The sequence below is a fragment of the Enhydra lutris genome, unplaced genomic scaffold (assembly GCF_002288905.1).
Source record: "Enhydra lutris kenyoni isolate GAN:26980312 unplaced genomic scaffold, ASM228890v2 scaffoldscaffold24, whole genome shotgun sequence".
In the NCBI taxonomy this organism is placed as follows: Eukaryota; Metazoa; Chordata; class Mammalia; order Carnivora; family Mustelidae; genus Enhydra; species Enhydra lutris.
The window spans coordinates 29,699,255-29,723,334 of record NW_019154108.1 but is presented as its reverse complement, the minus strand read 5'-3'; the positions used below and the strand labels follow the sequence as shown (position 1 = coordinate 29,723,334).

Here is a 24,080-nt window from a genome sequence, read left to right as displayed (position 1 = left end):
TGGAGATCTAATACTATTTCTGGAAATCTATCTTAAGGAATTAGCTGCAATTAGGAGGAAAAAACCCTTTGAGTCCATAAAAGCATTATTCATTATAGAGAATCACTTTAAACCATGTAAATAGCCATTTAAAAGGAAATAGGTAAATTACAGTGAAATATGCAACTAATAAAATTGAGTTTTTTAGAAGCATAGAAAATGCAAAACTTCAAATGAACAAAATATGCAGAGCTCATAATCAAATGTGTACATGAATGCACAAAAATAAAGGGAGGAACTTTTTTTTTAAGATGGTGAACAGTGAAGAGAAATGGAAGTAAACTGTAGAGCCAATCTGGTTGATCAGGATGGTGCATACAAATTAGGGGGGATTCAGGCCGAGGAGTCTCAAGGCAGAAGATGTGCCAGAATATTCACAGGGGGAGGGAGAGAGTCAGAGGGAAGAGTGGGTTCTTTAGCTAAAGAATGGGAGGAGAGAAGCACCTGGGTGGGCATCCGACTCTTGATTTCGGTTCAGGTCATGATCTTGGGCTTATGGGATTGAGCCCCGTATCAGACTTTCACTGGGCATGGAGCCTGCTTGGGATTCTCTATCTCCCACTGCCCCTCCCCACCCCTCTAAAATAAATAAGTAAATCTCTATTTTAAGAAAAAAAAAATGGGAATAGAGATGTGGTCCCTAGCAGAAAGAAAATCCATCATCTCTTGCATTAACAGAAAGCTCCAAGGACCCCGGGCACTGCCCTCTCCTGCCTCACTCCAGCCTACTGCTCCTCATTCAAGATTGCAATATGAGCATCAAAAGGTTCTCCATGAAGAAGAGGAACATGAACTCAGAAAACACTCAGAAGCAGAAGATCCAATGCTGAAGGGCTTCAGACTTTGGATGCATCACATCAGAATTCCCTCCTAACAACCTACCTCCCTATATACATGTGTTAGGCTACCAGAAAACACCGTGCATTCTGCGCACTCTCCCAGAAGGAACAGCATGGGAAGTGGTCCAGAAACAGGCCGGAAAAGGGCACTAAATCCTCGACACGTAATTAGCCGTAACATTTATAATTTGACACACAATTCGCCATAATAGAAAACACAAACTGCATCCTTTTAAAATTCATGACATACACAATTTATAGCCAAACTAAATGCAATAACAGTCCAAAATGCTGGCAAAAGATACTAAATTTACTTGAAAAAATTCTGTAGCCTTTTTTTTTTTGGGGGGGGGTAGTTTTGAAAAGATCATCACTCTTAACCACTGCACAGAAAAGAAAATGATTCAAAGAGAGGGCGCCGTCTCGTGGCAGCTGAGCGCATGGGTCTGGACTCCCGGGACCAAACCCCGACTCCGGCCGGCTGGCTGCGCGTCCTGCTCTGCCTCACACAACGTGTGCTCTCTTGGAGCAGAGTAAAAGCACCGTTTAGGTTTGTCACGAAGATTAAATGAGTCAGTTTATCAGAAGCACGTGGAAGACGACCTGGCCTAGGTCACTAACTGGCCGCACAGCCTGTCCCTGGAGGAGGAGAGAGGGGGCGGCCAGGACACACTGTGAAGGTGCCCAACGCAAACATCCCACCCCTGAGACAGGAGACAGTATGTATACTGTACCACCATGTTCTAGAAAAAGGCTATTATCTGTCATCCACTTGCTATCAGAAGATTTTGATTTCTCCTGGAAAAAAAAAAATAAACTATTAGATTCTACATGAGATTCTATATAAGGCTAGGAATCCTGTAAAAATAATCTTTATCAAGCAAGCCCTTCTGACATCAACTTCTGGACCCATACTTCAAAAGAAACAAATAAAGCTCTGATGTTCCAATTACTTCACTTGAATTTTCCAGCAAAAATGTACTCGTTTTTGAGTAAACAGTAACAAAACAAATAAACAAATACAATACAAAGCAAAAATATAAAACCCTTTCTTTGAACACAGCATCTCAGTGTAACTTATATGTGAGAACAGAAAGACCTCCCAGGCCTTTAAAGTAACCAATTATAAAAAGCAAGGAAAATCATCTTTAAACGTCTGTTTTAAAAAGAAACCTTGCAAAATAGCCCAAAACCACTTCTCTCCCATTACAAAATGAGCATGTGGTGCGAAGGGACACAGAATACCAATTTCCGATACCCTGTACTGACTGACAATGCTTGTTGCCTGGCAACGAGGGCCCACAGGCTGGAAACAGCACAGAACTCCTTTTCTCCACTTGCCAAGCCACAGTTAACCCTGTCGCAGCTGAGGAGGGATGCAAACACTGTCAGGCAGAGACTACCGCCAACACCCACAGCCTAATGGTAGAAAGTCTAAAGCCACAGAAACACAGGCCCAAGTCCCAGCCCATTTATATCTTGAGAGCAACTGAGATGCCTTTACTCTGCAGGTTCCCTATGTACAAGGAAAAAAACAATGCCCAGGGGACACATTTCTTTGAAATGCATCATTTGTAAGAATTGGTTTAAAAAAAAAAAAAAATCCAGGATGCCTGGGTGGCTCAGTGGGTTAAGCCTCTGCCTTCACTCATGTCATGATCTCAGGATCCTGGGATCCAGCCCCAGATCGGGCTCTCTGCTCGGCGGGAAGCCTGCTTCCTCCTTTCTCTCTGCCTGCCTCTCTCACTACTTGTGATCTCTCTCTCTCTGTGTCAAATAAATAAATAAAAATCTTATTTTAAAAAATCCTAGGTAATAACATACCCATGCATCTTTTGTTTCATAATTTAAAAGAAGGAATTTGAGTGTTTCATTTTGTTTTCTAAAAATCGTAATTTATGAATGAGGGCTGCAATTTCCTAACAACTTAAATTTTTCCTGATTTAAAATGTTATTTGAACTATTTTTATGTATTACCTTATTACCTATACAGGTAATTAGTAACATTTCATAAAACTTTTTTTCGACAGAATTCTGCTTCATCTAAAGACCAAAACATAAAAGCTTGTCATTATTCTTGCCATGGCTTTAAATACGTTCATTGTTTTGGGATTTCCCCATTTCTTTTGTGAAATGGTTGCCACACTCCACCTAATAAACAGATTAAATACCAGATAAAATAAACTTAAGAGTGGCTCTCAAACTTTTCGAAGATGAGAAGGCCATTTTAAAGTCATGACTTGTACTTTTAATGTACATTGACTGAGAAAATTGATTGAAAAGCACTTTGGGGGGACCCCTGCCCTGGGTGGCTCAGTCAGTTAAGTGACCGCCTCTTGATTTCAGCTCAGGTCATGTCTCCAGGTCGTGGGATCGAGCCCCATGTCCCCGTGTCCCCCCCTCCGCACTCAGCAGGGAGTCTGCTCAAGATTCTCTCTCCCTCTGCCCCTCCCTCTCTCTCTTTCTAAAAAAAATAATAAAATACATATAAAAGCACTTTGAATTTACTACCTTTGAAATTAATCTGTATAATATCTTAACGGCATGTACATATTTACTTGAAATATGATGCATGCGAATTGAAGGCTGGCAGCTTAGGATCACAGGCAAAGCTTGGTGCACACAGGTATATAAGTACTCTGCAAAATAATCTTACAGCTGCCCTCAGAGCCCACAAATGGGAAGTCGTTAATCTACCAGAAAAGTTCAAATCATTTTGAAGACCTAGGGTAAAGTACACCCTTTGGTGTACTTTGGAAATGAAATGAACCACTCCCAGGTTCGGGTCTAGGCTCCGTGGCTTGCTGGCCATGCTCACTCACGCACTGTCTCTGTCTCTCTCCAGCCAGAGCATCGCCGAGGCTAATCCCCCCACTGCAGGTGGCTGTGCCCTTCACAGCCCATCAGTATCATTCCTTTACCCTGTCCTTCAAAGACTTACAAAATCTGCCCCCCTCCTTACATTGCCCATCACTTCCTTGCTGTACAAACTGAGAGGAGAGCAGAGACAGCACAGGATGTGATCTTAAGGTTGGACCTCAAATCGGAGCAGCAGCACTAGAAAGTAAAAGAATTACAGGCTGTATAAAGTCTGAGGAGCAAAGTCTTTGAAATTAGGCAGGACTCTGATTTGAATCTCAGCTGTCATTCACCAACCACGTGACTAAACCCAGGATTCCTCCAAGGTAAGTGACCACACCAATCTCATGGCTTATCCTAATCCATTATATAAAGTGATTCACCGGAAGCACCTAGCAAGTCGCATGGCCTGACCTTAAATGTACAAGTAATAGCTTTTACATATCACAGATTGACATATTTTACAGAAGGGGGAATATTAAAAGTTGTCATATGTCACTGGCTGCCCCACTTGGTTTGTACCCAGCGTGAGCAAAGGTTCACCTTGGAGATACTGTGACCTCTAGCCAGGAATTCATGCCCTGTGCCTGGCCTGTATCGAGCTGCCAGATCAGTGAGGAAAACTCATCAAGTCTTTGGGACACAAAAGTTCATCATGAAAATATCTTTTAAAACAATGAGCTAATTAAATACTTGCATGAACTAACAATGAGGTATAACAATTTCTTTCAATGGTTTTTTTTTTTTTTCATTTCACTTGTGTTAAAATTCAAAAGTTGATTTTTTTCATCTTCATGGAGTTCCTAACTTAGAAATGGGATTTTTTTCAACTGATTTCAGGACAGATTTTCTTTCTGAAACACTATTTAGAAATTGTGGTGATGTTACCAAGCTAACAGATGTGTCTTTTGTAATAAAAATAGGGAACAGCAGGGACGCCTGGGTGGCTCAGTTGGTTGGGCAGCTGCCTTCGGCTCAGGTCATGATCCCAGCGTCCTGGGGTCGAGTCCCACATCGGGCTCCTTGCTCATCAGGGAGCCTGCTTCTCCCTCTGCCTCTGCCTGCCATTCTGTCTGCCTGTGCTTGCTCTCTCTCCCTCTCTCTCTCTGACAAATAAATAAATAAAATCTTAAAAAAAAAAAATAGGGAACAGCACAAAAATCACCTTTTCTCACTTAAACAAAACATTTAAATATTTTAAACGTTAAGCTTTTTTTTAACTTTTCAAAATTGTACAGTAATTCCTGATATTACAGAATTTAGAGTAATAGTTCTCGACTGAGGGGACTTTTCCAACATGCAACATTTGAGGCTGTCTGGAGACATCTTTGGCTGTGGCCACTGGCGGCCACTGGAGGCCACTGGGGGACGATTGGGGTGAGCTACTGGCATCTACAGGCAGCAGCCTGGACAGCCCCCACAACACAGAATTATCTGGCCCCGAACATCAATAAAGCCTGATTGAGAGGTTGGGATTCACAGTGGAGGTAAAAATACTTTCTTTCAAAATGACTAGAAATATCCAGTTTTCCCAGCATCATCTGGTGAAAAGATTATCCTTTCCCCATTGAATGGCACCCTTACCAAAAGTCAACTGACCACAAATGTGCAAATTTCATTTCCAGATGCTCCGTCTAGCTCCAATGGCCTACAGGGCTGTATCCACACTGGAACCGCACTGCTGGGATCACTGCAGCTCTGGGGGAAGTTCTCAATCAGCAAGTGGGAGTCCTCCAGCTCTATTCTTTTTCAAGATTGTTTTTACTACTCTGGATCCCTTGAAATTCCATCTGAATTTTAGGGTGGGCTTCTCTATTTCTGCAAAAAAAAGCTGCCATTGGGATTTTGACAGATTATACTGAACGTGTAGATGACTGTAGTACTGTCATCTTAACATTATTAAGTCTTTAATCCATGCACAGAGCTCTGTTCATTTAATTAGACCTTCAATTTCTTTCAGTAATATTTTATAATTTTTAATATACAAGTCTTTCACTTTCTTGCTTAAATTTATTCCTAGGTATTTTATTCTTTTACATAGTACTATAAATAGAGCTGCACTCTTATGTCCTTTTTCAGACTGTTCACTGCTGGTATACAGAAACACAACTGATTTTTGTGTGTTGATCTTATGCCCAGCAATTTTGCTGAATTTATTTCTTAGTTCTGGTAGCCCTAATGGATATTTTGCATGTGTTTCTATCTAACGTGTGTGTATGCATGCATCCCCCCAAATCTGTCATCTTGGGCAGTTAGCTGATCAAAGGGAGAGATGAAGGAGACCAAAGTTGTGGCCCATACCATAGTGGGAAACTCAGACAGGAAATAATGTTGAAATCCTAACACCCACCCCCCCACCTCCCTTACCTCCCGACCCTCCCACCTCCCACCCCTGTATCTCAGAACCTTACTTGAAAACAGGGTCATTACAGATGTAATCAGTTACAGTGAGGTTACACTGAGGTAGGTCGGGCCTTTAATCCAATAGGACCAGTCTCCTTAAAAGAGGAAAACACTACACGAAGACAGAGACACACAAGGAAAGGTGGCCATATGCCCACAGAAGCAGAAGCTGACTGACGCATTTATATAAACCAAGAAACGCCAAGGACTGCCAGCAAACACCCGAAGCTGGAGAAGCAAGGAAGGAATTCTGGCTCAAGACTGCAACATAAAAATCCCGAGTTTCCAACCTACTGGCCTGCCCTACAAATTTGAGATGCAAGATCCACTCATCTGAGTTTCCAGCCGGCCTTACAAAGTTCAGACGTACCAGCCCGCATCACCATGCCTCAACTCCAAACATCCACCAGCAAAGGGAAAGAATACATCTGGAGCTCGCAAAAAGTAAACTGCTTTGCTTCACAACCGCACCCGTGATCTGTATAAAAACGTTACCAAATCAGTTTCTGATTTTAGTACTTTGTGCAGATTCAAATAGAACTGCACCAATTAATCAGTTAAAAGGAAACAGAACTGCTGATTGGGTGATAGGATACCTATTTGAATAAGGGTTCCAGGCAGGAAAAAATAGACTTGATGTGTCGTCCTTATACTGCATAAATATATTAACATTTACATATGGAAATTTCTTATCCCAATATTACACCATGATACCTTCACTTTGTCACTTAATCATACCTTTCCGCATAACTTGATTATAAGGGTATAAAAACATACTGTATTTAACTCAAAATTGTTCAAAGTACTATCTTAATACCATTGAAAAATCGCAGGATTCAGCTAGAGAATTAAAATGGGAAGGCCTAAAACAATCAATAATCATGACTTTAGTTTTTAAATTTATTTTTTAAAAGTTATTAGAAGTCCCTGATGATGCCCAGCATGTTACAAAGTGCTTAGGGAAATGCACCTGAGTAAAAGCTTACCTTTAATTTTTTGAGGGAAAACTTACGCCTGGAGTAGTACCAAATGCTCTGGAAGGTGAACAGATGCTATCAGCCCAAGAAGGGAGTGATCACTAAAGACATAAAGTAAAGAGAAAGCTGAAGCGAGAGACAGAGTGGGCACCAAAGCAACTTTCAGGAAGACAGAACAGAAGAAACAAGACCAAAATCCCATGGGCACCTTCGGGGAACCACAGACAGACCATCCTGAAAGACTGGCCCGGCGAAGGCTCATGAAGGTGCCGAAGGGCCAGGTGGAGACGTCCGTCCTGAGTGCCACAGGGACAGGTCAAGGGTCTCAGAAGCAAGTGTGGGGCCACACAGCGCCCAAGCACAAGGACGGGAAAGTCGGGGAGATCCGAAGGTTGATGGGGGAAATGGGAGGCTGGTTCCCCACGATGCAGATGATGGCTCTACAGTTCGGGGCTTTGTTTTTCAATTTGAAGATTCCTCTTAACACATTTTAAACATCATTTTAAAATATAGGTTCTCGGGGCGCCTGGGTGGCTCAGTGAGTTAAAGCCTCTGCCTTTGGCTCAGGTCATGATGGGGGAAGGGAGTGTCTCTGCTCAGCAGGGAGCCTGCATCCCCCTCTCTCTCTCTGCCTGCCTCTCTGCCTACTTGTGATATCTGTCTGTCAAATAAAATCTTTAAAAAAAAATATATAGGTTCTCTAAGAGTTTAACTGGTTCCTTGCTCCTAGAGTGCCTAAAAACAGAAGTCATTCACATTCAAAGAAAAAAGGCCAAGGAACAGTCAGAAGCCTGTACTTATTAAAAATAAAAGTAAGGGTGCAACACAAAGAAAAGAGTAACTAGAACACACCAAATCCATAAATCCTCTAAATGCACCACAGCGAACTGCAAAACAAGGCAATGGACTGTTAATCCCATTTTGCACAGAAAGGATCTGAGATCTGGACAGCCAAGGGAAGATCTCACAGCTGGTAAAGAGCAGAAAGGCTTTGAAGCCAAAGAGGACTGTTAAACTTGACTATCTCTTCTCAAAATGAAAACACCTTGAAAAACTTCCACATCCAGAGGAATATAAAAAGATGATGGAGAGAGTTTCCTTAAAGTTGATGATTTGAACAAAATAACAGACAGGTATCACAAAACACTAAACCAATACAAAATAATCCTGTTGTTCTCCCTTAAGTAAAAAAGACTACAAGAGAAAATTTTGAAGTATTATTTGCAGATGACATTTTGAAAGAAAGCAAACACAAATATATGAAATGGTCTCTACCCTCAGGATACCACATACCACTCCTCAAAGCTTGTGAAAAGCGATTAATGGCTACTCCCCCCACGAAACTATAAGCACAAGAGAATGCATCATGTCTATGCACATCTTTACCTTTTTAAAGTGGTTTCTGAGGATTTATCTTACTGGGCCACATCACTAATTTTGGAATCACAGAGCAAGAAGAATCATGCAGGAATCGTGCCCCTAGACCATGACCAGTTCAGTCTTAATTCTAACAGTGGAAGGAGGCCACTAAAGTGTGTTACTCAGGAGAGGAGCTGACCACAAGGGAACCGCAGAAAGGGCTGACTACCGCAGAGACAGCAGACTGGAAGGGACAACAGAGCCACACAACAGCGAATCCAGAAGGACATGTCTATGAAAACATAATACAGGGCAAAATAGGTCCAGGGGTCCCAATAGGATGCATTGCCGGACTCCAAGAAGATGCCAGGTTGCCCCAAAACACAAAAGGAACCCTAACACAGAAACATTCACTAATGAACTAACCGTTTTGAAACTCGGTCCCTATCAGCTATCTGTGCCCGGCGGCACTGGCTCTGTCGGTCGGTTTCCCCTCCACCCCACTGGTCTCTCGGTGACGGGCACAGGCTTCAGTGACAAAGCAATGCGAGCCACGAAGGACGTGCAAGTGCGAGCCTCATGAAGCCACTCCAAACGAGGAGCACGTTTCCAACCAGTGGCAGAGCCACAGAAATGACAATCTGAGAGGGACCCTGATGGGGCAGGAACCTGGAAGAACTTAATGAGTGGGAAGGGTGCTCTGTATGCGGACCCGGCTGGTGGCTACAGAGGCGTGCACACACAGTACAGACCCACCAAGCTGCATGTACGTTTGTTAACGAGCACATTCAGCAGTAGGTGGATTACACCTTCAGGGGAGAAAAGGGGACACTGGAGATGACCCTCCTATCTCCGAGAACCACAGGGTCTGAACTTGAGGCCAGCGTGGGGCGGAGCTCAAAAACACCAGTGCGCCTGCGCTGCCATGGGCCTGACGCCAGCTCTGTCTCTGGACCCAACGACAGGTCAGTAAATGTGGACGTTTAAATACGTTCAGTCTGTTCCTTGCCGCTGAAAGCATTTTAACAGTTACAAGCAAAGAATAACTGGAGAAAGCTAACAGAGATGAGGTAACAGGAGGTTAAAAGGAAATAACTGGAAATTGAGGTAAACCCCGGGCCTTATTAGTGGAGCCCTGGAGTATTTGGGTGAAATGACCTTCTGTGGGATTATACTAGAAAAATCTATCACGACAGGAGGGGTATAGCTCCATCCTATCTTACAATTTTTAAAGAAAATTATATAAAAACAAGAACTAGCACTTGCCTCATTCTTGTTCCTCTAAGAATTTAACACAGTTGCAACCACAGCATGAATGTTTTCATAATTTTGTTTCGTTGTTCAGGATTAAAGCCAAACAAATGAAGCCTTTTCTCCCCACCCTGGCTATCGCTGAAGTGCCGCTCAGTCTAGGCCTGCCCCTTCCACGCAGCCCTGTCTCGGACCAGTTACCTGCAGAAAATAAAGCACCCTTATACGATGAGATCACGGAGAAAACAAATCATTCCTGACACATCAACATTTTAGAAAACTTAAATACACACTTCAGTCCGCACAAGTTAACCAGGACAGAGAGGCCCCTGGGCACACTGGTTGAGAACGTGAGCTCTAGAACCAGCCTGCCGGGCCGGGACCCCCTATTCCACCGGTTACTAGCAGGTGACCCTGGGCAAGTCACCGTAGCCCTCTGTGGCTCAGAGTCCTCATCTGACTCAGTAACAACAGCTCCTACTACTTTGTAAGTAATTGGAGGAGGGGCACCTGGGTGGCTCAGTCGTTACGCGGCTGCCTTTGGCTCAGGTCATGATCCCACCACGGTCCTGCTTGGCAGGGAGACTGCTTGCCCCTCTCCTCCCAGCTCCTGCTCTCACTTGCTATCTCTGTAGATCTCTCTCAAATAAATAAATAAAATGTTAAAAAAAAAAAAACTTACTGGAGGAATATCAAACAAGAAATAGGTAAAGCATTTCAGGCAATGAGTACCCAATAACCATTAGCGGTTAGATTTCAAAATCTAAGAAAACCGTAGAATATAAATTCTGACTTTGGAATTAAGTTCTTAGCAAAGGAAAAACTTCTTTAAAATCCCAGACATTATGTTTAAATACAAGCACATATATTTTAAGTAAAATTAAGAAAAGCAAACATGAGAACAGATGTACTAGCAGTGTAAATGAGCTGAAAGTTTAACTTCTAAATATAGAAGTTTTTTTAAAGGTAGCGCATCAAACCTACTGAACTAGAAACTATGTGATGCTGCACCTTCCTAGAGATGATGTGAGAAGTCTGAATACGGAAACAGAAGAACGGAAAACTTTATATTATCAAAGGGTCAATTCTGTCCTTTACCCATTATTAGTCCATTACCTTAACACAATTCAAACCAAAACCCCAACAGGGTTAGGGATATACCTTTTCTTTTTATTTTTTTTTTTAAAGATTTTATTTATTTATTTGTCAGAGAGAGAGAGGGAGAGAGAGCGAGCGAGCACAGGAAGGCAGAGGCAGCCAGGGGCAGAGGGAGAAGCAGGCTCCCCGCCGAGCAAGGAGCCCGATGTGGGACTCGATGCCACGCTGCTGGGATCATGACCTGAGCTGAAGGCAGCCACTTTACCAACTAAGCCACCCAGGCATCCTTACCTTTTCTATTTCATTTTTGTTGTAACTGACAAAATAATTCCACGACTAATCTAGAAGAATGCACTAAATGGAAAAGTAAAGTTCTGAAAATCCTAAGAAAAGGAACAGTAACTTCACTTCTTAGACATTAACACGTTATAAACTTAGAGTCACTGAACTGTGAGGAAACAGCACAGAATTTAATAATTAACGAGTCCAGATCCAGAAGCCAGTATTTATGGAAACCCAGGACACACAGACATGGCATTTTAAACCAACGTGAAAGGATGGGTTAGTCAACAAAGGATACTGACAGGTGACCAAACACTCGCTATTTAGCTCGAGGCCAACCTAACGTCTCCCACCTGACACCACAAGAAACTGCAGGTGGCTTACACTGAAGCATAAATGGAACCACCAAAGGAAAAGAAAACACGGGCGTACACATACAGCTTTCGGCTGAAGAAGGCAGAAACGATCAAGGTTAAGGACAGATAGCTGTGACACGAAATGGTTGTGCTTCTACACCAAAACAAACAAAACTCAAAGACAAGGTGAGGAGTCCATGTCTCCCCCCACCCCGCCCCCCCGTAACTCTGGGCTTGAGCATGTGCCTGGCTTCTGCGCAGGAGGCTGGGGAACAGGTTGTCGGCAGAGGTCTGATGAGAGCTTGCGCACTACGATGGCCACTTCTAGGTGAGAGACAGACGCACCACAGGAGCCCAGCCAAGGGATGAGACCACACGGGCGAGTCCAAGGGCACCAGCAGCAGGCGCACCCAGCCAGCTCACACCCGGTCTACCAGGCAACTGATCTACCTGCACGACGAAGGGCTACTTGTTAACCACATAATAAATCACTGCAAGAAGGACTGAATATCCCACGGAGAAAACAGACAAAGTGGACCGACAGACAACTTACACAAAAACAGAGCTGTTCCATAATCACATAAGGAAATGTCCGATTCTCCTAGTAATCAAGGAAATGCAAATCAAAACACAGAAGGGTGCCTGGCTGGCTTGGACAGTGGAGTGTGCACCGCCTGATCTCAGGGTCAGGAGATCCGCCCCACATTGGGTGTGGATAATGCCCTAAGTTGGCCAGAAGGTCAGTTAACTGGAACTCTCATGTATGTTGCTAATCTGGTAAAAGTAATAAAATTCCCTTTGGCCTTGTAAATTGACCTCACTTATTATTCACTCACATATTTATTGTGTACTTATAGAGGCCAGTGCTGGGAACTAGGAACACAGATGAACCAGGACCTTAATAATTTGGGTTTCGTTCTAAGAGTATGAAGATGCCACCAAAGGCTTTAGCAAGGATTAACAATAATTGGTGGCCACTTTTAAGATTATTCCAACTGCTGCATGGAAAAGGGGGGAATGAGAATGGAAACAGGGAGACACTAAATGTTCCCATGACAGGTGCCTGGCTAGATCACTCGGAGGAACCTGACTCCTGATCTTGGGATTTTAAGTTTGAACCCCGCACTGGGTACCAAGATCCACTTATAAATAAAATCTTGGGAAGCCTGGGTGGCTCAGTCAGTTGAGCATCTGCCTTCGGCTCAGGTCATGATCTCAGGGTCCTGGGATGGAGCCCCACATGGGATCCTTCCTCTGTGGGGAGCCTGCTTCTCCCTCTGCCTGCTGTGCCCCCTGCTTGTGCACATGCGCTTTCTCTCTCTGACAAATAAACAAATAAATAAAATCTTTTTTTAAAAATTAAAAATAAATAAATGTTCACATGAGGTAACAGTGGCCTATACTTAAGCAGTATCAAGGAGAAGCAGCTGCAAACACACAGGTCGACCTCCCAGGACCTACTAATAAAAAAAAGCAAGAGAAACGAAAAAAATCCTGCTGATTCTACTACTAGGAATTTATCACAAAATACAAGTAGATGTACAAGTACAAAATATCAAACATGTACACAAAGACATATATCCAAAGATGCTTATGGCAGTTTCATAATAACAAAAATAATGAAAAAAAATCTGAAAGTCCACCCCCTAAGATATAAATTAAGTAGATTAAAGTCATCCAAAGCATAGTGAAAAAATACTGTGCAGTCACTTAAAATTACACAGCTTGGTATTTAGTGACAAGGATTACATAGAAAGGTGCCAATTACAAACCATATAATGTAGTATAATTTCACCTTTACTTAAAACATAGACATACACACACAAGCACATTTACAGCAGCATATGTGCATTACAAAAAGCCTAAAAAGCTACAAATCAAAACAGCAAAATTCTGGATGGTCTAGGTTTGAGTTATCAACATCTTTAAACTTTCCATATCTTCTAAAATCTACATAAAACCTGTACTGGCAGTTTATAACGCAAGGAAAAAAGTCACTAAAACACAACACAACACTGACCAGGCATTTATCAGGACAACAGTAATTGGTTCATTCCCTCAAAATACTACACATACGAATGATTAAAGAGATTACAAAGTCATAAAAATAACCCAAGTTTTTAAATTAAAACTTCAGATTCATGAATTGTTGAAACTGTTAAAAACTGAACTGTCCCAAGTTGCTCAGGACGCTGGTATGAGAGGAGGGGGAGGGCCATCTCAGGACTCAGGTCTGAGCAGATGGTCACAAGTGGGAGCCACAGAAAGAGCCCCTCACTGCAGCCCGCGCTCCCCTGTGATCTGACCTAAAGGGCTCTTCATCTGATGCCACCTGTGCTCTGCAGATCTCGAATCTTCTTCCCTACCAAGTCGGCACAGTCAGGGCCCACCTGGGCTGTCTCCACTGTGTGACTCCTCTGGACGCGGCCACCATGGACATCCGTGGACTTGCTCCTGTGTGCATGAAGGCTTTCGCTTCTCTGGTATCCACACCTGGGAGCGTAACTCCGAGTTTCACTTTGTAAGGAACCGCCGAGCTGTGTCCTAACGCAGCTGTCCCATTGTACAGGGTTCCTCACATGGTTACCACAAACTGAGGAAATGGCAGACTTTCATGGAAATAAGGGATTCCCTCCTCTCAAGTCCATTTCATGTGCCAAGTGCCATGCCAGGGTTTTCTATAATTTCTGATTTAATTTTGCCAACAACTCTATAATGCAGAAAGCATCTCCATCTTACAGAAGAAATTCAAATCTCAAACTAGAACCTACTCCAAAACCAACAAACTGGTAAATGTCAAAACAGAACCCAAATTCAGACTGACCTCAAGGCCTGTCCCCTTAACCCACTGCCGTGCCCAGCTGTAAACTTAGATATATGGACACGGCTTCACATCAAAATGGTTCTTCGGAAAAGCTGCATGTTAATTAAATTTATTAGAATCATTATAAAACAGAAGCTTCCCCATATACAGAAATTTCTAGAACATACGATGTCTCTTGCATAAACCACATCCCTCATTTATTTTCTTTAGCAAAGAACACTTACATGTAGAGTTACTTAAAACCTATCTACAGACTGCCTAAACATTATACAAATTAGCTTCTTCCATCAAAGTCTTATCAAAGACAAAAAAAAAAAATGTGGGCACCTTCTGCTACAGACTGAATTGTGCCCCCCCCCTCAAATTCGTAGGCCGAAGCCCTAACCCCTGATGTGACTATATTTGGAGACAAGACTTTTAGGAGATAATTAAGATTAAATGAGGTCGTAGGGTGGGCCCTAAATCCACAGGACTGGTGACCTTACAGGAAGAGAAGAGAGATCTCTGTCTGTCTCTAAGTCTCCACACAGGAAGAAGTCTCCACCACAAGAAGGCAGTTTGCCAGGAGGTAGTGGGAGCCCTCCCAGAGCCAGACCACACCAGCACCCTGATCTCAGACATCCAGCATCCAGAACGTTGAGAAAGTTAAGTTGAGGTTCGAGCCACCCAGTCTACGCTATTGTTTGTTATGGCAGCCTGAGCTGAGAAATACATCTTCTTTGTATCAGAAACTAAGCAATTACCGGCATTTTAAGCACTGGTGAGAATCAAAACAAAGGAGGCACTAAGTGGAACAGAAACAAGCTAACCCAAGAGACACAGAAAAAAAGCGTTTTGCTCAAAACAGTTACAAGTCCCATATCAGAGACTGGCAAACAGAAAGACCCGCCTTCTATTAATTCAGAATGCAATGAGACAGGGCAGGATTCTGGTATCCTCCAAAGAGCTTTGGAGCTGGACAAAGCAGAGTCACACTCTTTTTGCCATTTCCATTTGTGTCTGAGTAAGAGACAAACTCTACACCCAATCTTGTGGTCCAGATACTGGCTTTTGTTTTAATTAAATTGACATTTATTACATGCCAAATACCAGAATGTACCCTCTAGTACCCAGTCCAGCTTAAAGAATGTTAAAGGTGCTCCAAAAATGGTGCTTGTTATTGCCAGGGAACAGATTCTGGAAAAGAAATCCTGGGCCAAAGCCAAACATTGACATGAGCACCCTCCATTTGCCAAATATTTTACCAATACCATAAACATAAAAATGCAATCCCTGCCCTCAAGGGGCTTACAATGAAACAGGACAGAAAAATCCATTATTTATAAAACAATGTGATAAATGCAAAAGCAAAAAATATATACACAGAATATATGGGAACACAGGGGAATGGCTGGGGAGGGGGGGTGGGTAGATAAATCTGGAACTACATCCCAGATGGTTGACAAAGAATTCCATTCTTGCTTTTTACTCCAGAAAGCTTCCTAAGCCTTTACTTGGGGAACCACCTACTGAGGTACAGCTCATCTCAGACTCTCTCCTTTAACTTTTACTCACACTCAATCCCATTCATCATTGGGGGGGCGGGGGGGTGTTGTGATTTAAGCAACACAGAGAAGGGTTACTTCTCTTCCTCTCCCACGACCGCATAAAAATCGAAATCACATTTTCCCAAATCCTTCTCACATCCATGATAAAGACTGGGTGTTTTACAAGTTACACAATCACCCTAGATTTAAGCTGTGTGGAGGGTAAGGAACCAAAACCATCAGACTGGGATGTCATTTCTTCTAGACCAGCTAAACGGGGTCCACCTGGTTATTCTGCCTATTCCACTAGGCGAGCAATGTACCGGAACCCTGGAACACTGTGCAAATGTCAGTAAATCTTCTCCGTGAATCCAAACTGTTACCAAGATTTATATACTTAATAAACATCTAAAACACAAACCCATGCCTACATAAGGAGCGCTGGCATTCCCCCAAAAATGCAAATTTGGCTGCTGCCCCTAAAATAAACCTCTGTGGGAAAGTCAGACACCGAACAGCTACAATGTAAGTGAAGACCAGCGAGAACAGAGGCACTTGTATCTGCATCCATTCCCGGACATCCCACTTGACACTCGACACAACAATCCTGTGAAAAAACAGGGTATGTCCATTTTTACAAGTTTGCTCCATTAACGAGCAAATCTTCTGAGCCCTGATCAATTGACACTCTAAAATGTGCATGAAGCTTATTATTACCATAAAGCAAAGTAACAAAAAATCGTAACAAGTATCCCGAAGGTTCTAAATATCCACACAGGAAGGAAATGGTAAAAGATCAGTTTCCTGACTTATGAAATAAGAAGGCTGGACTGGATCAGGTGATCAAATAAGGAGCATTCCAGGAAACCCTCCCACCACCACTCTCTGGGACCACGACCTCCCAAAGCAACCCCGAGGGTGAGGACATCAAGCACTCTTTCCCGCCAAGCCCAGAAACGCATTTATGTGCCGATCAACAAGAGAGCCACTACCTGGAGAAGATAAGCAAAATATAACCTACTTACCATCCTGGAACCAGAAGAGGCCCAGAAAGGTAAAGCAGACTACCCCAAAGTTTTACATAACTAGTCTAAGAGCTGAGCCCCGAAACAAGAGAAGCAACATTACTGTACGTGCTACACAGCATGCAAATATCTTCCCTTCCACGATCATCTGACCTCCACTACCCCGTCAATAACCGTCCCTTTTTACATATTTTAAGACATGGATCAGTGAAATCACGTGATTAGCTGCAGGTTCCCCAGCTAGCCAGTGGCTTCGATGAAGCCTCACAACCCTACCACGCCTTTTCTAAGGTGAGAAAGTGACACAGTAGTGAGTAGAAGCGTGGACTATTTACATACACGACGGACCCACAAACATCAAAGCAATAATCTTCCAGGCTCTTCTTACCCACTAGCCTACGTACAGTTGTGTTACGTCAGAAAGCTCCTCCTTCTGTAAAAAAAAGATCCTGGGGCTCCTGGGCAGCTCAGGCCATTAAGCATCCTCCCACTCTTGAGTTTTTGGCTCAGGTCATGATCTCAGGGTGGTGGGATCAGCCCTAAATTGCACTCTGTGCTCAGTGGGAGGCAAGATTCTCTCCCTCTCCTTCTGCCCCTCTCTGCTTGTGTGCTCTCTGAAATAAATAAATCTTTAAAAAAAAAAAAAAAAAAAAAAAAAAAAAAAACCTGGAGTAACCAACTAGTTAAAAAAAAAAAAAAAAAGGAATCATTTAAAAGGCCTACACTCTATTACTACTACATATACACACACCTACCTCCAACACAAATCATCTTATTCTTTTGAAATATTACCGAAACAAAAAATAGTAGAACCAAGAAGCTGGAAGTTATGGTAACAAAATTACCAGTTTTGGGGGCCTCCTCCTTTTCACCATATTGTCTGAGAAACTTTCTCATTTCTTTAGAGAATGTTCTTTAAGCAAAGTATTAACCAGTAATTCTATATAGAGCTTTTCACATGTGTAGAATGCCTTAAAGATGGTCTCAGGAATGTAAAGCATTATCCACTCCCCTTCTGCCTAGGAATATTACACCCAGCCAGACTGCTATTCCTGAAATTGAAGTCATCGGAGTGATCTTATCACAAATACTTAAATGGCAACATATCCTCTCTTCGGAATTCTGACCAACTGCATGGAAATTCCTGCCCATCCGTTCTTTATTTCTGTACAGACTTTAAACCATCAAGTACCTCTTAATATAAAAAGACTCAATTTAATACCATAACACTAATGTCCTACTGTACTTAAAAGCATCACTGAGATGAAGTCAAATATTAATAGAACCTGAAAAGCCCTTTCTTAAGCACTGAAACATCCCAAAGCTTTTTGCACCCGACACAAGAACCTTTTACTTCCACACCAAAGCAGCCTACTTTCCCCAGGATATAAGGAACGTGCACAGGGGAGTTGCACCAACCACCTACCAAACAATCCAATGCCTACCAAGTGAAAAGCTGATCCTCTTTTGTGCTCTTCAATTATTCAGAATTCGCCTACGAAGAATCGCTGTGGACTACCTGAGCAAACCTTTCAGACCTGGCCACCCATGTTTTGCTCTTATGCTACTGGAAAGTACCCACTCCAAATTCAGTAAGGAACAGAGCAGGAAGTTTAGAAATTTACAAGTTACTCTGCATTAGAAAAGGAACTTATAAGTGAACAGGTAATTTACCTGTGACACACACAGGACAGGGATCAAACTTCATTGAATACCCAGAACTTACTTCTTTTTTTTTTTTTTTTTTTAGTTCATAACTTCTGAATCAAAAAGCTTTATGATTTTATTTTAAAATACCCCAGTTTTCGCTGTTCTACATTTCTCAATGTTGAGAAAAATTTACCCAAATTGGGGGGGGGGGGGAACACCTCCTAACTTCTGGTCTGCAAAACTCCTTACAGCATTGAGTCTTTAAGACAGAAATCAACAATACATGCTATTAGAAGGTATAACGTTACATATGTTTTATTTTAGTTCCTGCGTTTTCAAGGACATCAGTACCCGGATTTAAAAAGAAAAAAAAAAAAAATGCTCAAACCCATGGTTCAAGTTTTTCCGGCCGAATTTTTCAGAGATGTTGTTTCTGGTCTGCACGCCATAATTACATTTTAAAATGATCCATTACATTTGAAAATAAGTTGTGTGGAATGACTAAGGAAAAGGGGTCACTTTTCCTTAAAAGCTTTAAACACATTTTTAAGGCCAAGAAAATCAGCGTTTGTAACTTGGAATCGGAGAAAACAGAATTCAAATCCCCAGTAAGCTGAAGTGAAAAACACAGTTATGTCACACAAAAACATATTTAAAAATAAAAATGGCAAAATGTTCAAGCTGGATAGAAAAAAAAATAAAGAAAACTAGCGTTTAAAATGGAAACTACTTAAATTGAGAAAGAATCCCAATGACATGACATTTTCTCGCCAAAGCAAAGGAATCTCAAGGCTCTACCGCTGAAATCTCATTGTACTGCGTTATGAAGGTCTTGGCAACGGCTGGCCATTAATCTCGAGCACAAAGGGGCCTCCGCGGCGAAGGCAACGAGAGCCCACCTCCCCTCGAGGCCGAGCGCAGCCCCCCGCGGGACCCCCGGCGGCAAAGCCCGGAGGCCCGCCCGCCCCGAGTCCTGCGCCAGCCCCCGGGGCTCCGGGCGCCGAGCGGGCCGGGGCGCACAGAGCGCGGCGCGTCACCACCAGCAGGGCGGGCCGGGGGGACACGCAGCCCACCGCGGCTCCCGCGCGGCCACCGCAAGCCCGCTTCCCGACCGCACGCTGGCAACGCGGCTCCGGGGAGGACCCGCGGGCGGCGAGAGGGGAGCGGCCGCTGCAGTGCCTCGCGGCCGCCCCGGAGCCCAATGCGCCCTCCAGACGCAGGCCCGCGCCGCGCCCGCGCCCCCGCCCCGCCGGCGACCGGTCACCTTCCAGTGCTCGGTGCCCACCGCGCTCAGGCACCCGCTACCGCACACTCGGGGCTCCCAAACTTTTCTGCCCTCCCCATGCCCCCCCACCCCCGGTTCCAGCCGGGATGAAGGCGCACGACTCCTCACCTCCGCCCGGAACAATACCCGTCTCCCGGCAACGCGCACGCCAGGGCAAGCGACCCCCTCCCCATCCCTATCCCGGGGCCGGGCCGGGCGCGCGGGCGGGGGAGGGGACAGGCCGAGCAGGACCCCGGGGACGGCAGGCGGCGCCGCGACGAGACCCAGCGCTGGGTGCGGAGCGAGGCCCGAGGGACAAAGGGACGGAAGCTCTGGGGCCGGGCGGCGCCCGCCGGGGGTGGGGGCCTCCGCCGGGTCGCGGCGCCCGCCGCACAATGGCCCGCCGCCCCCGCCCGCGCCCTCACCTCATGGTGCCGGCGGCCCGCGGCTCCCCGGCGGCCGGGAACGCGGGGGGCGCGAGCCGGGGCCTCTCCTCCCGGGGCGGGGACGCGGCTGGAGGACGGCGGACGGCGGCCAGCGCGCGGCTCCTCCTCCGGCGGCCGGCGCTACACCATGTCCCCGCACAAAGCGGCGGCGCGGGCCGAGCGCGGGAGACGCAGCGGAGGCCGCGAGGCTGCGAGGGCGGGGGCCGAGGCGGCCGGGCCGCCGGGTGCGCGTCGTCCCCGCTGCGGGAGCGCCCCGCCGCCCTGAGAGGGAGCCCGCCGCCGGGCCGAGTGCAGGCGGCGCCGCAGCCGCGCAAGAGAGCCGCGAGCGCCGCGCGGGGCCGGGGAGGCGGGGCTCGCGGCCGGGGAGCACGCAGGCGCCGCCCTCGCTCCCGCCCCACCCCCCTCCTCCCCGCCCCCACCCCACCCCCGGGGCGGGGGCGGGGCGGGGGGGGGCGCACGGCGAGGGGCGGGGCAGGAGCGCCCCCGCGCCAGCCGACCGAGCCCGCTGGCCTGCGGTGTGCGCTCGGCGGAGTCCTTTTGTGGCCTCGGGCCCGCCGCCTGCTCTCCCCCGCGCCCGGGTTGCGGGGGCTGCGGAGGCTGCGAGCTCCCCAGCCCGCACCTGGGCGGGGGCGGGGCACCTAGTCACGACAGGGGGGCCGCATTGTCCTCCGGGACCGCCCGCGCGACGCACCAGTCGGGAGACAAGCTCCCCGGCAGTGGGCATGACCTCATCAGCGAGCGCACGCGGTCCCGGGCGTGGGGGGTGGGGGGCGGGGGCTGTCGCCGGGCGGTGGAGGGGCGCGGGCCGGGGGGGTTAGTGGGGGACCCGGCGACCAGGGGTCAAGGGTCCTGTCTTTCACGGGGCTTCCAAGTCACCTGCTTGGAAAGGTAGCTGCGGAGTGCGGACGCCGCAAACTCGTAGAAAGCCCCGGGGCGGGGGGCGGCCTCCAAAGACAAATCCCCTAATCAAGTAAGGCTTCAGAATGGACAAATGGCAGGCGTCCTGGAGTCCCGACGACGAGGAGGAGGGGGACGGGGTGGGTGGGGGGAATTCTACTGTACAAAAGGTGGCTGGCGTGGAAAAGGTCCCCTGCAACCAGGTTCGGATCGCTGCACCATCCGGTCCAAGATGGAGGCCCTAGCATGACTCCAGGAAATCTATTCAAAAGTTTTGGTGTGTTATTTTAAGATGGACGTACAATTGCAACTGTACTAGGACACTGGAGATCATGTGCACTTCCAGAAGCAAAGCAAGAGAGTGACAGTCATGCTTGGTCAATGCCTGCCTCGTCTCTCATGGAACTGTGCGGCCCAGTTTTAACTATAAAAAGCTTCCCCCGGTTCCAGTTTCCGTACTGAAGGATTTTCTTTTCGGGACCTGCAGCCCCAAGCCGATAGCCCTGTGGAAGCAGTGGCCTGGAGCTATGGCCCAGGACCGGGGTGGCCTCAGGTAGTAAAAAGCTCCGTGCGTCTGCCTTAACACGGTGTACTTGGAGAACGCTAATTTCCACCCACATAACTAATTACAGCTTACAGCCACAGAGAGTTTTATTCAGGGATCTCCAAGCACGGAGAGAGAACAGCCTTGCCAGTCAGGTGTCCTTGTTGCAATATTGCCAGCAGAGATAGGGAGGCAACACGGACTGGGCCAGGCCCGCGCTGGGCACCCCTAGACACCATAGCTACAAACTATGAGGCGCACCGTTTGACCATCAACATAAAACACAGGCAACCTCAAAGAGGATCCTCCAAATCAACTGAAGACCATTGGCTGGGATGCTTTGTTTTTGGAAAAGGAATAAGACACACTGAGCCATCATGGGGGAGGTATGAATAAGACAGACTCGACCACAAAGAACTAGCACCCATTTGCCCTAGTCAGTTCACAGCAGTACAGTAAGCTCAGCAAATCTTACATTTCACGGAAAACTCTCTCAAAGGGCCCAAAGGGGGTGGAGATTTTGCTGTAATGACTCAGACCACCTCCTCCTGCCAGAAAATGCCTTACAGATGACTCCATAACCCACTTCGCGTTTGTGAAATTTAATCCATCCGCACTCAGTAAGCCATCTATCACATCGTCTTTGTCCTAACAGCAAACATTCCAATGGTATGGGCACCAAGTGGAAAAGGCTGCTCTTGTTTTCTACGTTTATTAAAAATGTACCAGCCAAGAGTCTTGGCTGCCTATGACCCTTTCCATCCTTTGGCATGGCAGCTCTCCAGCTCTAAGTTGGGCATACCGTTGCCTTTGGACTTGGATATTGCAATGGGTGGCCCGACCTTCAAAGGTCATTCTGTGGCAAGCAATGTGTTGCTTGTGACAAAATGTTGTTGCTTCTCATTCACATTTGGTTTAACAGTCAAAAAGGGGCAAAGAAAAGCTCGAGCTTGGGAAATCACAGACGAGTTCTGGTCACAGAGGAAACTTTGTAGAACATGTTGCCCTGTGGAATTAAAGAATTTTAGAGACGGAAAGAATCTTAAATCCCTCCCACTCGTTTTTCCAGAAGGGGAAAGGGAGACGTAGAGAGGTTAAGTAAACTGCCCACTGACACACAGCCACTTTGTGGGGGAATGTAAACCCAGGATTTCCAGGGACAGGTTTAGTCCTCTTTCTGCCCCCTGAAACCCCCTATCTATAGCAAAAGAAGAGCGGGGTGAAGCGGTCCGAGTTAAAGCTGATTCTCTTCTCATAAACCCTGCTTAAAGGCTAATTTTTAATTGAGTGACTAGGCTGGATGGCGAAAATGGTTTGAACACCTAGAAGAAGTGTTGCCCAGCCAGAAGCCCAATGCCCGGCCTTTATGTAGGCACCCAGATGTTTGAAAGGTGAAAGAAGGCAGGCAGGCAGGAAGGAAGGAATGTCCACCTGTTCTAATCAAAGATGAAAAAGAGACCATTCATCAAAAGAAATGGATTCTCCTCTTAATGCTAAGTGTGTGAGCCTCCACGTCCCCTCCTCCAGCAACACCCCAGCTGGATAGGACCGTAGGAGGTCTGCTCCAAGCCCTAGGTATTCACAGCCTTGGTGTTGGTCTACACATCTGTCAGTGTGCAGCCAGGCGTGAGATGAAACAGAATCCATGCTTCTGCTGAAGATGAGTTCGCTGCTGGAGTGTTGTCAGTCTGGTTCGGAGGGCTCTCTCAGAACACGCCTTGTTTAAATCCGTCTGATAGCATCAGTGTGGGCTTGTCCTCCATTTATGGGCATGAGGAGGATGAATGACTAATGCAATTCACCCGTCAGGAAGTCAGCGTTATGGATTGTAGGCATGGTCTCCCGGGCACCCAAAAAAGGATTCTCCAGGAGTGACTTAGGGAAGAGCAGGTCACTCAGAGGGAACGTGATCGTATCCTTCCTTCTTCTCTTATCAGTATTTTTTCTTGTGTGGCCGACCAGCTCATGGCATATCGTTTATCTCTCCAAGAAGGGGAAAAAAGAAATAATACAGAATGTGATGTTCCAGTAGGATTCAAGATATTCTCTTACTCATCTTTCAGCCCTAGCTGCCCATATATAATCTGGGTCCTAAAATATTATCAGAAGACGTAAACATGAGGGGAAAGTATTTGCCTCTGACATTTATGTTTTTCTCCATTTGTCATTTTTCTCCCTTCCAAATTAGGACTTATTCTGTTAATTTCATTTCCTCTTCCCAGAGTCTCTTTTCTCAGTGCTTCACTGTGGTAACTTGACAGAAGATTCCCAAATCCTGAACTGTTACACTGAATTGGTAGACACCATATTCAATAAAATGTAGTACATTATTTCCACAGAATTCAGCCATGGCTGTGATTCAAAGATTATTGGGGAGGGGGAGGGGCAGAGGGAGAGAATCCCAAGCAGACCCCATGCTTAGCAGGGGAGCCCAATGTGGG

The 24,080-nt window shown here is 45.8% G+C and overlaps 1 protein-coding gene across 2 annotated transcripts in view; it reads right to left on the bottom strand.

Moving 5' to 3' along the window:
• LOC111150887 (ENAH, actin regulator) overlaps window positions 1-20,214 on the bottom strand; it is a 132,569-nt gene extending 112,355 nt beyond the window's left edge. For both annotated transcript variants that reach the window (XM_022508567.1, XM_022508568.1), the window contains exon 1: window positions 20,178-20,214. In XM_022508567.1, coding sequence (XP_022364275.1) covers window positions 20,178-20,182 — 5 coding nt within the window. In that variant the 5' untranslated portion in view covers window positions 20,183-20,214. The remainder of the gene's footprint in view (window positions 1-20,177) is intronic.
• Window positions 20,215-24,080: the final 3,866 nt, after the last annotated feature.